At 38.3% G+C, this 17,154-nt stretch overlaps 1 protein-coding gene across 2 annotated transcripts; it reads right to left on the bottom strand.

Moving 5' to 3' along the window:
* Positions 1-2,008: 2,008 nt before the first annotated feature.
* Positions 2,009-17,066, bottom strand: LOC5573647 (zinc finger protein 1 homolog). Of its 2 annotated transcripts, XM_001660923.2 has the most exons (3): positions 16,799-17,066; positions 16,612-16,742; positions 2,009-3,427 (listed from the first exon to the last, which is right to left on the bottom strand). In XM_001660923.2, exons 1-3 carry the CDS (start codon positions 16,910-16,912, stop codon positions 2,098-2,100), a joined length of 1,575 nt encoding a protein of 524 aa, XP_001660973.1. In that variant the 5' UTR covers positions 16,913-17,066; the 3' UTR covers positions 2,009-2,097. The 2 variants fall into 2 exon arrangements, with proteins under 2 accessions (XP_001660973.1, XP_021700866.1); XM_021845174.1 differs by lacking the exons at positions 16,612-16,742; positions 16,799-17,066 and adding an exon at positions 4,823-5,198.
* Between the last annotated feature and the right edge of the window lie 88 nt (positions 17,067-17,154).

The raw sequence follows: 17,154 nt of genomic DNA, 5'->3' as shown, positions 1-17,154 counted from the left end.
GAAAAGTAATAATCTTAAAAAGGTGCTATAGCAATCGTTTACTGATACCGTTTAGTCACCAGTCGCCATGCGGCCTCCATTTACCGTGCACATATACAGATTCCTACAGAATATTCACACAATTTTTACAATTTATTGTGTTTTCTTTAGCAAAATAAGATAAAACTGATGCAATGAAGTAATTTTTGTAGTAATGCATTTTGATAAACTTTGTGTATGTAGTCAAAATCATGTGAATTCTGTTTAATAATGAGATTTAAAAGAACTCTTAGTAGAAACGCCAAGAATTCACAATTTTCTTTCTAAGGTTCGACTTAATTTGTTTTAATATTTTCTACAAGTTTTCTTTGTGGAGACTACAAGTAAGATGTATTTCATCGTATGAGCCATGAGATTTTATGAAAATTAGAATTTTTTATTGTGTTTCAGTCAAAACACAAATGCACGGTGCATGGACCCTGGTTAATATGCAAAGGCGTGAATTTATTGGGTAATATTGCGGGGAAATTTAAAAATTTGGATTGCTTCGCGGAAATAACGCGCAGCGAGCAATCCCCGCATAGAACAAATAAACCACAGCAAGCACTGCAACTCAGTAGATTAAATTCAGTGACAGTAAGCAGCATGGCATTAGTCCAATTGCAACAGCTTCTTCTCGATGCCGCTGCATTCAAATTTCCTTTCTTTTCTTTTGTTCGAATTACGGTTTCCAAAATGAGACGGCAATTGATTTTTTTTATACATAACTCTTTACACCAGAAGTGCTAGCAATTGATGATCTGTAGATAAACCTTATCGATTTGTAACTTTTCAAAGCCAATGGACTTAGAAAAAGGTCTTGCAATCCAGTGATGTGGTCCGGAATCGCTCAAATGAAACATTATTTAAGGTAATTTATTCTTGTGAGCTTATAAGCGACCCGAGCCTTTTTGTTATCGAGAAAAGGACCACTCATTGAATACTTTCTTGTATGACTCAGAAAGGAAGAAATTGCTCCTTCTCTAACCTATTATTCGTTCTATTAATGATGAGCCACTTGATTCATTCAATTGTACCTTGTACCGGATTAGAGAACAGGAATATACAGTTTCTCTAACCCGGATCACTGATGATCTTTAACCATAATTATCATATAAAAATCAATATAATCCATTTGGTACTGCAGACCGAAACTTATCGTTGATCTAGTCGTTGACATAATTTAATATTTTAGGTCGCGGGTGACTATGATTAATGTGGTAGGAAATTTCCCAATGGATTAGCCTGGATTTTCTTGGAATCAAAATTTTTCTTGCAACGCGTAATATTTGTTGGATTTATTGTTATGTCGTGATTAAGTTTTCATATTAAGTGATTAAGTCTTCATATTAAATGCGGATATGATTTTTTTTCTAAAATGAACGGTGAATGGTTGCTTGACGGTATATGTTTACATTACATATTCAATACTACTCGTTTATTGCGAAGTATAATATGCAAACATTTGAAAAGGGCCCAAGAGGTCTTGAGCCTTTTTTTCAGAATTGCTGCTGTTGAGCCCTTCTTAGTCCGCCCTCGCAAACTAACATCACTATCAGAAAGATTAGTGTTAGCTCTTCTTGATAGTGGTATTGATGAGCGTGATCGAGTTGAATTGAGCTCAACAGCGTCAACAGGTTAATTAGGACTGCCTAGGATACGGAAATAATGGTTTCAATTTGCCAGTCTCAAGGCAATATATGACTGACAAATTGAAACCATTATTTCCGTATCCTAGGCAGTTCTAATTAGCCTCAGACTTTAGACTGAAGATTGTCTTGGAGAAATACAAGATACCTTTACCATTATTCCGGGTAGCGCATGAAGGGCACGATACTGTGGAAGCGCCCTGGTACTCCTTTAGGATCCCTTTGTGGTTCGGGATCATTCTGAGGCACGATAAGCCTGACACCTGTGACTTGGTACCGTTCGTCCCGGACGCTATTCAAAATTGTGTTGCGATCGATGGCTTTCGAAGAAGATACTTATGTACAAGTGTAAAGATGCGCATTTATTGTACATTTAAGCATTAAAATTGTTAAACATAATGTTAAAAGCATAATCTTAATCGCTGTTAAGTCAACCATCTCCCCCTGTAGCGGTCTCACTCCTATGAGAAATCTGATGTTTGTTCAACAGGGTTTTCCGTGTGAACCCTTTATCGCACTCCTTACACTTGAACGGCTTCTGACCGGTATGTTGCAGCATATGCCTCTTCCGATCGGTGGGATACATGAAGCTTTTGTCGCACATCTCGCAAGAATACGGTCGCTCCTGGGTGTGTGTTCTCAGATGCAACCGAAGGTTGGCTTTCGCTTTGAACCGATTCGGGCAGAATGTGCACTCGAAGGGCGTTTCCTCGCTGTGAAGCAAACTGTTGTGATGCTTCAGATAGCTTTTCCGACTGAAACCTTTGTTGCACAGCTTGCACACGTGTTTCGTATGCTCTGGGATTTCCGAGTGAAGTTTCAGATGGGACAACAGATTCGATTTGGACCGAAACGTTTTCGAACAATGTGTGCACGAGAAGGGCTTCAGTGAGGTGTGAGTCCTTTCGTGATTCTCCAGAAGCGTTCGATTGAGGAATCTTTTGCCACACGACGAGCATTGGTGCTGCTTTAGTTGGTACGCATTTTTACGGTGGATTTTGAACCCCCTGGCACTGGTGTAGCGTTTGTAGCAGATGGTACATTCGAATGGCCGTTCACAGTTGGACGTTTTCTGAGATGCATGAGATTCTTTCGAATGTTGTAATAGCTCCAGTTTAGTGCTGAAAGTGCGCTCGCAACCACAGCACCGGAAGGGCCGACCGTTGTCCTTATCATCGCTTTTAGTTGATTGCTCTTTATCCTTCAATTGCTTTCGTTTCGATGGTTTGGCCTCAATTTCAGACGCATTTGCTTTATCTCTTAATTTAAAAGGTTTTGCTTTTTTAGTTTTTCTTAAGCTATCTTCCTTTTTGGTGCAATCGGTTTTAAGCTTAAGAGGGACTTCAACTTTCGTCGATGGAAGCTTATCCTTTCCAATTGATCCATCAACGTCTTTGTAGAATGTGTAATGTTCAAGTGTTGTACTTTTGATCAACTTCTCGTTCTGCGCTGCATTTTGAAATTCATCAAATCTATTTGTTTCTACCTCGACTGCACAGCTCGTCTCCACATCCGTTGGAAAATCTCTTATTTCTTCTACCTTTGCGGGAATTGTTTCGATTGGTGGATTTATGTATTCGATTTTAACTTTTTCTCCGTTTGTTTTTGAGACTCGCTCCAAAGTATTCGCCTCCACCTCTACAACATACTCGGTTTCGATTTCCGGTGGCACATGTTCGATCACTTGATCATATAAAATTTTGTAGCTTATGATTGGGACGTCCGGGTCAGCCTTCCTTTCATATACGGTTTCGAGAATACTGAAATGTAAAAATTGCATCACTTTAGTGTACTGAGTACAGTTTTTAGCAATTATAGGACTTAACAGGAACCAAAAAAGACCACTTAGAAATCAAAACAAAACAAAACCCATCAGGGACCAGGTCACTAAAAAGGAAATTTCATAAGGATTTTTTTTTAATTTGTCAAGAAAACTAACAGACACTTCTCAGACGTACTTCTTAAAATTTCTTTGGGGACTCATCGTGACAGTACACTGACTTTCTCCAGGAATTCAACTGAGACAGTCACCCGAAATTTTCTTTTAGGAATTATGTACTTCGAAAATTTCTTTAGGAATTCATTCAGTGAATCTTTCAAGGATTTCCCTAGGAATTCTTTCAAAATTTAACTGAGAATTCTTTTAATATGCAGGGCTGTTACAACAGGCGCGAATTTCGCGTTTTTCGCGGATTTCGCGATTTTCGCGGATTTGTAGCGGATTTGGCCAGCCAAGCGCAGTTGGATTGCTACTTTCAATGTGAGCAGACGTGATTCTACTATACACCCGAACTTTTTATCTTTCTTTCAAGTAATTACCGCAGATATCCTTAAAAGTCGGCGCTGGTGCGCCTGTCGGTTGATGCACCGTCGCGTTAAACCTAGTAACAGACGGTGTAATCAAAATGACTTCGCGTAAAATCCGGGAAAACACGTTTCGGATCGATTTCTCGAACATACCAAGAAAACCGTCCTTCAAGGAAGTACATAGCTTCGTCGCGCGCGAACTCGGTCTCTCAAAAGAGAACCTACTACGTATCCAAATAAGCCATGTGTATGGATGTGCGTTTGTACAAACGGTGGATACCGCTACTGCCGAACAAGTAGTAAAACTACATGACAATAAACATGAATACGAGTGTAACAAAAAAAAAGTATCGTCTCCGTATTCTGATGGAAGATGGGTGTACACAAGTTAAACTTCACGATCTCTCTGCTGATGTAAGTGATGAGCAGATAACACATCACATGTCACAGTATGGCGATGTGGTGTCAATACAAGAGCTTGTATGGAGTGATGACTATGAATTCAGCGGGCTGTTTACAGGAATCCGTCTCGTCCGAATGGTATTGAAACAACAAATCAAATCCTACATAAACATCGGACCAGAAAGTACCTATGTGACTTATTCTGGACAGCGTGCAACGTGCCGGCATTGCGGAGAATGTGTCCACACCGGCATTCCTTGCATTCAAAATAAAAAGCTTTTAGTGCAAAAAGCCAGTGTGAATGAGCGACTAAGGTCTGCTAAACCAACCTCGTACTCCGATGTTGTCCGGAAAGCTCCGGTCCGTTCCTCTTCCACCAACAGCAACACGCAGCGTGCCGAAAAACCGGCGACGAAAAACCAAAGCCATAATTCAGAGAGCCTTACCGTCGTAGAAACTTCGACCACCAAGCCGGCTGAAAAAGATTCTGCAAATCCACAGCTGGACATTTCTCCCTTCGGTAGTCGAGAATCTTCTTCCTCTTCGCAGAAAATCGGAACATCCAACGCATCTAAGCAGATCGACCAACAAACACAAGCAATGGATTTCTCACTGGATTCCGATCTCCCACTCTTCAGGGTTCCAAATAGGATTGGATCGAAGGAGACTATAACCGGCGGCAAACACAAAAGGGATGACGATAGCGGTACTGATGGATCATCTGTGTCACAAACTAGAGAATCGCGACCACGTACTAGGAAATCCTTCCTGAAGACACCACGATCAGAAGAGCAATGAATTTTTTCTCATATAATATAGCTTCTATTAATACCAATACAATATCCAACACCACTAAATTAAACGCACTGCAGTCTTTCGTACGTCTACACGATTTAGATATAATACTCTTACAAGAAGTTGAGAACGATCAATTAGCTATTCCTGGCTACAATCTTATTAGTAACGTAGACCATACTAAACGAGGTACAGCGATTGCTCTAAAAGCTCATATTCGTTTCTCGCATGTGGAGAGAAGTTTAGACACGAGACTTATAACAGTTCGTATAAACGACTCTATTACTCTGTGTAATGTATATGCTCCCTCGGGCACGCAGTGTCGGAATCAGCGTGAGTATCTGTTCAGCAATTCTCTTCCACACTATCTACGACAATCCACCGAATACTTGGTTATCGGCGGAGACTTCAACTCTGTGATAGAACCAAGCGACGCGACTGGAGAGAGTAACTACAGCGGAGCTCTTCGTAACACTTTACAACAACTACAAATGATCGATATTTGGAACCCGTTGAGCAGAGGTCGAAGAGGATACACGTATATTCGCCACAATACCGCTTCAAGAATTGACCGTTTGTATGTCAGCAGTAATCTCCGGAGCCAGCTTCGTGTAGCTGATGTGCATGTGTGTTCATTTACGGATCACATGGCACTAACTGTGAGATTGTGCCTTCCGCAGCTCGGCAGGGAACATGGCAAGGGGTTTTGGTCTATCAGGCCGCACATACTATCAGCAGACAATCTGGAGGAATTCGAGCTAAAGTGGACGTATTGGACCAGGCAAAGGAGGAATTACAATTCGTGGATGGAGTGGTGGATCCAGTTCACAAAACCTAAGATACGATCATTCTTTCGTTGGAAATCGCGTGAAAAATTCATGGATTTTCAACATCAGCAGCAGATTTTGTATGTCCAGCTGAGAGAGGCTTATGATGCGTACTACGGGAACCCAGCGATGATCGCGACTATCAACCGTCTAAAAAGTGAAATGCTACTACTACAACGCAGATTCTCAGAAACGTTTTTCCGGATCAACGAGGACCACTTCAGAGGAGAACCTCTCTCGGCTTTCCAGCTTGGGGAGAGAAAACGCAAGAAAACCACGATTGAAAGCTTAATGACGAATAATAACGAAACTCTCAACGAATCTGAAAGCATACAGCAGCATGTGGTGTGGTACTATCGGACTCTATTCTCGCAAAGTGAAATTGATGAAGAGAGTCGGTATGATTGCGATAGGGTGGTCCCAGAAGACAGTAATTTAAACCAGGAATGTATGGACGCAATCTATACAGAGGAAATATTTATTGCTTTAAAGTCGAGTTCATCAAGAAAATCTCCTGGAGCTGATGGTATTCCTGTTGAATTCTACGTCAAAACCTTCGACATAATTCATCGTCATCTCAATCTTATTTTAAATGAGGCAATTAACGGCAACTTTCCTCCCGAATACGTAGAAGGAATAATTGTTCTTGTAAAAAAGAAAGGAAACGACAGAACGATTAAAGGTTATCGTCCTATATCACTGCTTAATTGTGATTACAAGCTTCTTTCGCGCGTAATCAAAACTCGTCTGGACCGCATTTTACAAGCACATTCCATTCTGAGTCCAGCGCAAAAATGCTCCAATGGGAAAAAAAATATCTTCCAGGCCACACTGTCAATTAAGGACAGGATTGCTTACTATAGGAGAACTAGGAGATGCGGAAAAATAATCAGCTTCGACTTAGATCACGCGTTTGATCGTGTTGACAGACGATTCTTGTTTCGGACGATGGGTAACCTTGGTCTGAACCCCAGACTGATAGATCTGTTGAAGACAATTGGAAGGCTTTCCACTTCGAAAATGATGATAAATGGACATTTGTCCCCATCCTTCCCTATCGAAAGATCAGTTCGACAGGGTGATCCTTTATCAATGCATCTTTTTGTGATGTACTTACACCCCCTCATCTCCCATCTTCAACACATCTGCAATGGACCCGACGATATGGTAACCGCCTATGCTGATGATATAACTGTCGTCACTTCATGTCCACAAAAAATCGAAAGTGTGAGAAACGCCTTTAATCTCTTTGAACGACGAGCGGGAGCAATGTTAAATCTGCAAAAAACGTTCTCAGTTGACATCGGCCAGATATCTCCAAGGAATCGTATACTCGTTGATTGGCTGAACACAGACAACAAAGTGAAGATTTTGGGTATAGTCTACGCAAACTCTGTTCGTCTCATGTCCAAGTTAAATTGGGACTCTCTCGTTTCCCATTTTGCACATCAACTATGGAATCATCGCACGCGAGCACTAACACTGCACCAAAGAATTTCACTGTTGAATACGCATGTGTCGTCGAGGATCTGGTATGTATCATCAATAGTGACTCCAAATAACGTACACATTGCAAAAATGACTTCACTAATGGGAAGCTTCATCTGGAGCGGGTATAGCACGAGGGTACCAATACATCAGTTATCACTACCCACTGAAGAGGGAGGATTAAAACTTCAGTTACCCGTATTCAAGTGTAAATCCTTACTGATTAATAGACACTTGCGAGAAAGTCAAGATCTACAGTACTTTTCAACATTATACAGCCGTGAAAACCCACCAAATCTTCAAGCTCTGCCGACAAATTGTCCTTGTGTGAAACTCATCTGCCAGGAATTAGCATACCTTCCGCCGCCGGTGCACGATAACATGTCAGCAGTATGCCTCAATCAATACTTTGTGTCGAAATCCGACCGGCCAAAAGTGGTACAAGAAGACCCGAATATCAACTGGAAAGCAGTGTGGAGGAATATATCAGATCGTCGACTAAGGTCTTATGAGAGGAATATGTGGTTTCTTCTGGTGAACAAGAAACTCATGCATCAAGATCTGCTGTTTAGGATGCAACGAATCGACTCACCTTCGTGCCAGAACTGCAACGCATCAAGGGAAGATCTGGAGCATAAATTCTCAAGCTGTGTACGAGTCTCGACAGCGTGGGCGGTCTTACAGCATAAGCTGCAACTCATTGTACCAAATAGAGTTTTCTCTTTCACAAATCTACTTCAGCCTGTACTGCAAGGCATAAGACGACAAGCAAAATGTAAACTTCTCAAAACGTTCATTCAATATGTAATATTTGTTAACAACTACGATAATGTAATTGACATTGATGCGTTAGAATTTCATCTAGACACTGAAGTTTGAAATACTTGAAATATTGTAAACCTTTTAAAATACATGACAAAATAAAAAAAAAAAAAAAAAAAAAAAAAAAAAAAAAAAAAAAAAAAAAAAAAAAAAAAAAAAAAAAAACGCGGGTGGATAAAATTCTGTCGCGAAAATCGCGGATTTCCTAAATCATGCGACAAACATAAAGTTATATACATACAGTCGTGATTTCATAATTAGGAAATTTCTATTTAAAACAGAAAATCCAAGTCATCTTCTCCTTGAGAGCAGTAAAGTATAAGTATAAGTATCAGTAAAGTCACTGATATCAAAAATACTGTTCAGGGAAATATAAAAAGCAGTAACATTTTATTTGTAAATCATAAGAATAAGTATTGTAAATCTAGAAGATACACATTAGTTGAAGTTAATGGAACGCAACACTAAAAATTGTATGTATAATTAATGCAATAATTGATGTAAATCTTCAAGCTCTGCCGACAAATTGTCCTTGTGTGAAACTCATCTGCCAGGAATTAGCATACCTTCCGCCGCCGGTGCACGATAACATGTCAGCAGTATGCCTCAATCAATACTTTGTGTCGAAATCCGACACGGCTTCGTAGCCGTGCGGTTAGCGGCGTCAGTCGTTTAGGCGTATTACGCTACGGAGTGTGGGTTCGATTCCCACCCCAGTCGGAGAAAACTTTTCGTCAAACGAAAAATTCTTCACTGGTCCACTGGTCGTTCCATGTGTCCGTTGTCTAATGTTAGTAATGTTCAGTCTGAGCAGCCTTTGGCTGAAGACGGTGTAAATTGTCTTTTTAAATTGTCTTTTAAATATAACTAAATAAAACCTCTTGCAGTGTAAGCTGATCACCATAAAACCATTTGACGATCTGCTTTGAAAATCAGTACAATGGTTGAATCAACACCACAAGATACCGGTTAAAAAGTTAGCACCTGGTGAAATCGCTCAAAATAAAAGTAGTTTTGCTTGGTGAATGTTTGTTCAGCAACAATGTTTTAATAAAAAAATATATCATTCATAAATTTGTAACTTTGGAGAAAACTGTTGAACACCGATGAATGAAGAAAAATTTAAAAAAGCATAATGCAGCTGATATCAACACTACCATTATTTTGAGCGATTTCACCTGGTGCCTAACTTTTCAACCAAACACTAAAAAAAAATCTTTGAAATTCACGTCATATGTTCCCGACATATTGAAGAAAGTTAAATGACGTGAATCTAAGTCACAAATGATGTAGTTTTCCGTCACAATGGACTTAATATTATTCGAATCACAAAAATGTTCAGTCACGTTGGACGTAATTTTATAAGAATGACGTATTTTTAAGTTTTAATGCCATTACGTACGTAATATTAGTTTTTATTTTTAGAGTTCTCCGTCAAAATTTCATGCGTTTTGCTCATAGGAAAACAAAGTTACAGTATGTCAAAGTTGAGAATTTTGTATGAAAATCGGCTTCACTACTATCATTCTGAACACAACTGTATGTACATTAAATTGTCAATACTTTTGTGTAAATAATAAGGTCCGCATAATTAAACAAACAAAGTAGTTTACAAACCATTTTTTTATATTTTTTTAAATTTGGAATTTCATTTGTTTTAATACATATATAAATAAGGTCTTGTTAAAATTTCATCAAAATTGGTGGCTCAGATCTGTCCTGTATAGTTGGGCATTTTGTGTCAATTGTCGAGAGAGTTTTAAATGTATAGTCCAATGTACTGCCAATAACTAATAAATATTACTGAAAAAATGTAACAATTTTCATTAAACAGAAATTTGTTGAAAATATTAAATTATCACAACAAGCTTGTATTTTTACCTCGAATTAATTGAGTATTAAGACTTGAAGTTTTATAAAAATAAAAACAGTTTTCATACAATGAATGGCATGCATTTTAAACTTATTGTTTAATTCTTCATCTTATAAAAAAAAATATTTTTAGCAACATTATTTTTTAAATAATATGATGGTGTTCGCCTATCCTTGTAAGTATAGTTGCAAACTAGGCACTACCATTTATTAAATTGCACGATTTTCCATAAATAAAATATATTGAAATGTTGATGACAAATAAATTTCGAGTGATATTGTTGAATACAATTTTCTCCAGGAAAAACTCGAATTATTGAATTTTTTCCGCTTTTTGTTTTTTTTTTCCTGCCTAGTGGCGCAACTGGAGTAAATTAAATATATTTCATAATTTAACTCTACCCTTAGTGTTGACAGAAATCTGTAAACCAACTTGTCTTGCTCAATTAAGATATTTTTAAATTACAACTTAGTACCGTAATCCGGGGTATCATTGATCAGCGGGGTAACATTGATCGGAATGACTTATCTCATAAAAAGTTTGTATTATCATTTATTGCTGGAACATTACCAAATCATGAATGGTGTTTCTCTTTCTCATACTCATAAGCTAATGAAAGTGAAGATTTTTGCGAAAATTGCGTTTACCTTATGCGTAAATTTGTCAACTTTTCGAAAAAATGATTTCAATGGGTAAGGATGACACTACCGAAGATTCATATCTCACATAAGTTCAGCAAACGATATGAGCAAGGAAAATGCGGTTCTTACTAAAAATGGCATCGCTAAAAATGATTCCGTTGTCAAAATTTTCATAAGTATGCTCAATTAGGCAACATTAACGAATTACTGTTAAGAATGTAGAATTCCCTTAGACAATTGCCTACATTTAGGCGTATTCCGTGGTTCAAGGTGTTTTAATTTTGAAATAACTCAAAAAGTAAATGACTTGTAAGCGTTTGGCCTTCATATTCGGCTTCAGGGACCATGATTTAAGTGAGTAATGACATTTTCAATATCACTGAACGTTGTTTACATAGGTGATCAATGTTACCCCATATCAGCTAAATCAAAAAGTCGCTTAAAACATTTTTTTAAAAATGCTTAACTCTTTCAAAAAACAAAATACAGTATACAGTCACGAGCTATGGGTGGCAGTACTTGTTTTAAAAATATAAAATTTGCAACATTTGCATTTTCAAACGAAATATTTAAAAAATATTCAAAAAAATGATCAATGTTACCCCGGATTACGGTACCATTAAAAACTAGTTTTTGATTAAGCACGTTTACGCATTTTTTATAATGAGTCGTAAATATGCCAACAAAACAGATTTTTTTAGGCGCGGATTGGAGTTCCTAGGCGCGGATCAAATTTCTGAAGTCGCGATTTTCGCGGATACGATTTTAAGATTTTTGTAACAGCCCTGAATATGATACAATATACAATCCTATATATTCAATACTCACTTCAAATATTCTTTATCTGATTAGCTATATGAACTCATCTTTCATGAATGAGTGATCAGTTCGGTACATTAGGCAATTTTTTCGCCCAAGCCCAGGCTTTTTAATTCAAGTGAGGAAACAAAGACCGCCAATCGTGGTCAGTTGTTCTGTATTTGAAGGATCTGGGCAGGAAATCTTGAACTCCATTAGGCGAATCAAGGTTTTTATTCAAATTGCAAAGAAATGAGACTGTCGCGTTTTTAGCGAAAACTTGAAGATCGCGAACTTCTTCTCAAATATCTTGAAGAAAAGAAGCATATTTTTTACTTATGACGACAAAACTGAATGTTAGTTCAAGGTCGTGTTGAAAAGTCGCTCAAGTGACTATATGATTTACTTGGATTTTCTCCAGTCCAAGTAACCATTATGAAAAAGAGAACACAATCTGGCATTATTCTCAAGAATATTACATTAAAAAAGTGATTTAAACAATATTAAAGGTTTAGAAAAAGCAAGACTTATATTCGATGTCCTTATGACATGGGAACATTTCCAGAAACTTGGAGGGAATTTCTGGAACCCCACTCAGTCGGTGCCAAAAGTGGGATCATAGTACCAAATGTTGCCACATGGATGCTAAATGCATAATTTGAAGAGGTTGTTCTCGTGCTAAAGAACGTCTGTCCTGTGAAGGAAGATACCAAAAAGTTTGTATGCGCAAAGTGCAGGGGTAACCATAAATCTAACTTTTGGAATTGCCCTTCCCGGAAGCCAATCGTTGAGGCTCGTACCAGGCATATGAACGACAACGTTTTTCGTACCGCTGGCAGAATCTCCAAAGATTCTCATTTTTCAGTTAACGATCACTTGCTTAATAGTAATACACATCAGGTAAATTATAATCATGCTCATTCAAGCTAATTTTCTTCCGTCGAACCGAAATACCCAAGCAAATTCCTATGCCAATGTTGTCGCAGGTAATTTGAGGTCCTCCCTTTCAAATTTTCTTTCTCGAATTGTTTCAAATCAGAAAATGTACCTACTTCTAGTAACATGTCTCCCTCTGATTTTAATTTTTAACTGAACAATTGAATCAAATTATTGATGCAATGTTCAAAACCTTGAACATGCTCGTTCTTTGAATGGTGAAGAGGACGGGTTGTTTCATTTTCTAACAACCAATAACTTACAAATAGCAGCTATTACTGGAACTTATTTAAAACGTGGATCCAAACTCAAAAGAGATCCAATATTTATTTTATTACTGTAATGATCGATTGGATAGAACGTGTGGGGGAGTTGCTATCATCATTCATAGGCGTTAAAAACATCGACTTTTTTCGTCATTTGAAACCAAGGTTTTTGAAACTTTGGATGTTTCTGTTGGAACACAGCTTGCCAAGTATACTTTCATGCAACGTCGCTAATGGAATTATTCGCAAATTCATTACAACGGCAGAATTTTATTTGATGAGTGCTCTTCAGGATATTCATCAATTCAATACCCTGACAGTCCTACTCGTTTTTTCTCTACCATTGATTTGGTCTTAACCGACTCTAGTCACTTTTGAAAAGGTTCTGTAGAGGTTACTCATGCTGATTTTGATTCTGATCATGTCCCTGTTACATTTCAAATATCCCATGAAGCGATTCTCATTCCTATCAGCTCTATTATTTTCGAGCCGACTGGAAAATATATGAAACACATATCGATAGTACTCTTGATGTTAACATTTCTTTACAAACAAAACTTGGTATTGACAATGCTCTTGAAACTTTAACAAATTCCATTATTGAAGCCAGGGGCATTGCAATATCAACATGTAAAGTAAAATTTGAATCCGTGATTATAGACGATGATCCTAAACCCTTGATCCGTCTTAAAAACGTGAGAAGAAGGCAATTTCAACGCATTCGCGATCCTGCTATGAAAATTATATGGCAGGATCTGAAGAAAGAAATTTAAAAATAAACGATATTCACAATTAAGAAACACAAAATTTTGAAAATAAAATTTCTCCATTAGACCCTAGGCTCTAAATCTTCAGAAATTATCTAAAATTTTGAAAAAAAAAACTCAGAAACCAATACCGACATTGAAAGAGTAAAACAAATTATTACTAACTAATTGCGAAAAAGCTCAAAAACTTGCTATGCAGTTTGAAAGCGCGCACAATTTTAATTTAGGACTTACTAGTCCAATTGAAAATCAAGTTACTCAGGATATCGAAAATATTCTCAATTAAGAGAACGTTTTCGAAAATGGCTGTTCGACTGATTTGGAAGAAGTGAGAACTATTATTTAAAAAAATCAAAAATATGAAAGCTACTGGCGACGATGGAATTTTCTATATTCTCATCAAAAAACTTCCAGAAAGTAGCTTATCATTCTTAGTTGATATATTTAACAAATGATTTCAGTTGGCATATTAGCATAAAAAATGCTAAGGTTGTACCAATTTTAAAACCAGACAAAAATCCTGCAGAAGCTTCTAGCTATCGTCCAATCAGTTTGCTTTCCTCCATCAGTCAACTTTTTAGAAAGGTCATTTTGAACAGAATGATGGTCCACATCAACGAAAATACAATGTTTGCCAATGAACAGTTTGGATTCCGCCATGGACATTCGACTACTCATCAACTTTTACGTGTAACAAATTTGATTCGTTCCAACAAATCTGAAGGCTATTCTTCTGGTCTTGCTCTTCTAGACATAGATAAAGCATTCGAAAGTGTTTGGCATGAAGGCTTGACTGTAAAATTTAAACTGTAAAATTTTCTAACATACATTGTACCAGAAATCCAGGTCTGAAAGACTTCCTGTAAAAGCTGGTGTTCTTTAAAGCAGCATTTTGGGACCACTATTATATATTATTTTCACATCTGACTTACCTAGAGGATGTCAAAAATTGTTTGTGGATTATACAGGCCATTCCGCCAAAGGACGCAGCCTGCGTGTTATCTGTAGTAGATTGCAAAAAAGTTTGGATATTTTTTCCTAATACTTGTAAATGGAAATGGAAGATATCTCCTAATGCCTCTAAAACTCAACTTATAATATTCCCACATAAACCAAAAGCTCTTTATTTGAAACTTTCAAGTAGACATGTTGTCACGATGAGAGGGGTTTCAATAATTTGGTTAGATGAAGTTAAGTTGCACAAGGGTTCAACCAGAAATACGGCGTGGACTTCGGCGAGGTCTTCGCACCAGTTGCTAAGCAGGTGACCCTCAGGACGCTACTTACGGTGGCAAGCCGTCGTCAGATGTTTGTGAAGCACATGGACGTCAAAACCGCATACCTTCATGGGAAGTTGGATGAAACCATCTACATGAGGCAACCGGAAGGATACTCCATGGGAGGGCCGAACACAGTATGCTTACTGAAGCGAAGCATTGCAATCCGCACGTGTGTGGAATCAGAGCATCGATGCAGTTTTGCGGCAAATGGGATTCAACCCATCATCGGCAGATCCCTGTCTGTACGTGCGGAGGAAAGGAAACAGTTACACGTACGTTCTACTTTATGTCGACGACATGTTAGTCGTTTGCAGGACAGAGGAGGAGTTCAAGGCTATTCACCAGGCGTTGAGGCAACATTTCAACGTGACAGCACTAGGAGATGTTAAACATTTCCTAGGAATCGAAATCAAGAGGGATGGTAACGGATTCCAGCTTAATCAAGAACGGTACATCCTGAAGCTCGCAGAACGGTTCGGTCTAGAAAACGCCAAGCCTTCGAAAATACCCTTGGATCCTGGCTACCTGCAGCAGAAGGAGGAGGAGCATGAACTACGTTTGCCGAACAACACTCAATACCTGAGTCTCATCGGCGGTCTGCTGTATGTAGCAGTTAATACTCGGCCTGACATAGCTGTGAGCGTTTCCATTCTGGCTCAAAAATCAAGCTGCCCGACACAACTGGACTGGCACGAGGCCAAGAGAGTGCTCAGGTACTTGAAATCGACTAGTAATCACAAATTGATTCTAGGATCCACAGCTGACGGGCTCGAGATGTACGCAGATGCCGATTGGGCTGGCAACCATCGCGATAGGAAGTCCAATTCCGGTTTCCTAATACGACTGGGAGGTGGCGTCGTCAGTTGGGCATCAAGGAAACAAACTTGTGTGGCGCTGTCATCAACGGAGGCGGAGCTCGTTGCCTTAACCGAGGCGTGCCAAGAGCTCAGCTGGCTCAAGAAGCTGATAATCGATCTAGGTGTCAACGTTTCTTCGCCAGTTACCACATTCGAAGACAATCAAAGCTGTATTCGTCTGGTCGAAAACGGCAAGATAGAGAAGAGGTCGAAGCATATAGCCACGAAATACTTCTTTGTTCGTGATCTTCAAGAGCAGCAGCAAATCATTCTGAAGTATTGCCCTACCGAGTTCATGTTGGCTGACATACTGACGAAACCGCTGCAGCATCTACGATTGAAGACATTAAGGGATAAGTTAGGAGTATTGAACTATATTGTCGAGGAGGAGTGTCGGAAGTAATGCGACAATTAGTATTCATAGTAGGCTATGATAAGCTGTATATAGAAAGTAGAAATAAATTTTTTCATTCTTGTTCCAACTGCCAACTAAAGTAGTTTGGTCTCTGGCTCTCACCACATTTTACCAAAAATATAGACTAATTGTTGTAATACCAGGAATAAAGCTTTGCTGAACCCCATCAGTATAACATGTTGAAAATGATTCTGAATCTTCCACCCTGGTATAGTAGTTATGGGTTCTGATGACTTACATAGAATATCCATTGTTGAAACATAGCAAATGCCTTGTAATATGTTGTTAACAAAATGTTAATAAAAGCTCCTTAATTTAGTTTTACCAAATTATTCCCGATTGAAAATTAAATTTCCTACTTCATTAACACCTACTTTAATACCCCCTTCCCGCATTTCTCAAATGTATGGACAGCCGGCAAAATAGTGACCAAGTCTCTACCAGCCTTGCCCTGGTATATAGGAAATTACCTTTCTTGCTGAATTAGTCGTCTAAACTTTTCGTCAGATTTCAAGCATTGTTGCTTAAGTTCTAGTGCAGATTTCAAACGATTTACACAATCGTAGCACACAACATCTGGTAGACCATACTCATCCAGAATCTATAAGTTATTCTATGTTAAATACTGTTTAAAAATTCACTTTAAATTATACTTACCTCTAAGCCACTTAGTTCTTGGATCATGTTTGCAATGGGTTCTATCCCTCCAAATATGCTAACAGACTCAACATCCGCAGATGTAGACGTAGCACATATTCGACAGAACTCCATTCGACTTAGAAAACTATGCTCATAACTCAACGTACTGACTTATTGAACTAAATCGAATGAGAAATAATGTTTCCATAAATTGAAATTCAAAATACAAGAACGATAGCTGCTTGTGTTGTTATCAGTCGTTTATTTAGGTGTGGACTTCGTGTCCGTTTAGCTTTGAAACGCCAAAAGTGTTAACAAATGCGGCACAGACAAACAGACGTAACACTTAGAACAAATTTCTTCAAAATCCATCG

The sequence above is a fragment of the Aedes aegypti genome, chromosome 2 (assembly GCF_002204515.2).
Source record: "Aedes aegypti strain LVP_AGWG chromosome 2, AaegL5.0 Primary Assembly, whole genome shotgun sequence".
Lineage (NCBI taxonomy): Eukaryota > Metazoa > Arthropoda > Insecta > Diptera > Culicidae > Aedes > Aedes aegypti.
This window is presented reverse-complemented; position numbering and strand designations above follow the sequence as displayed.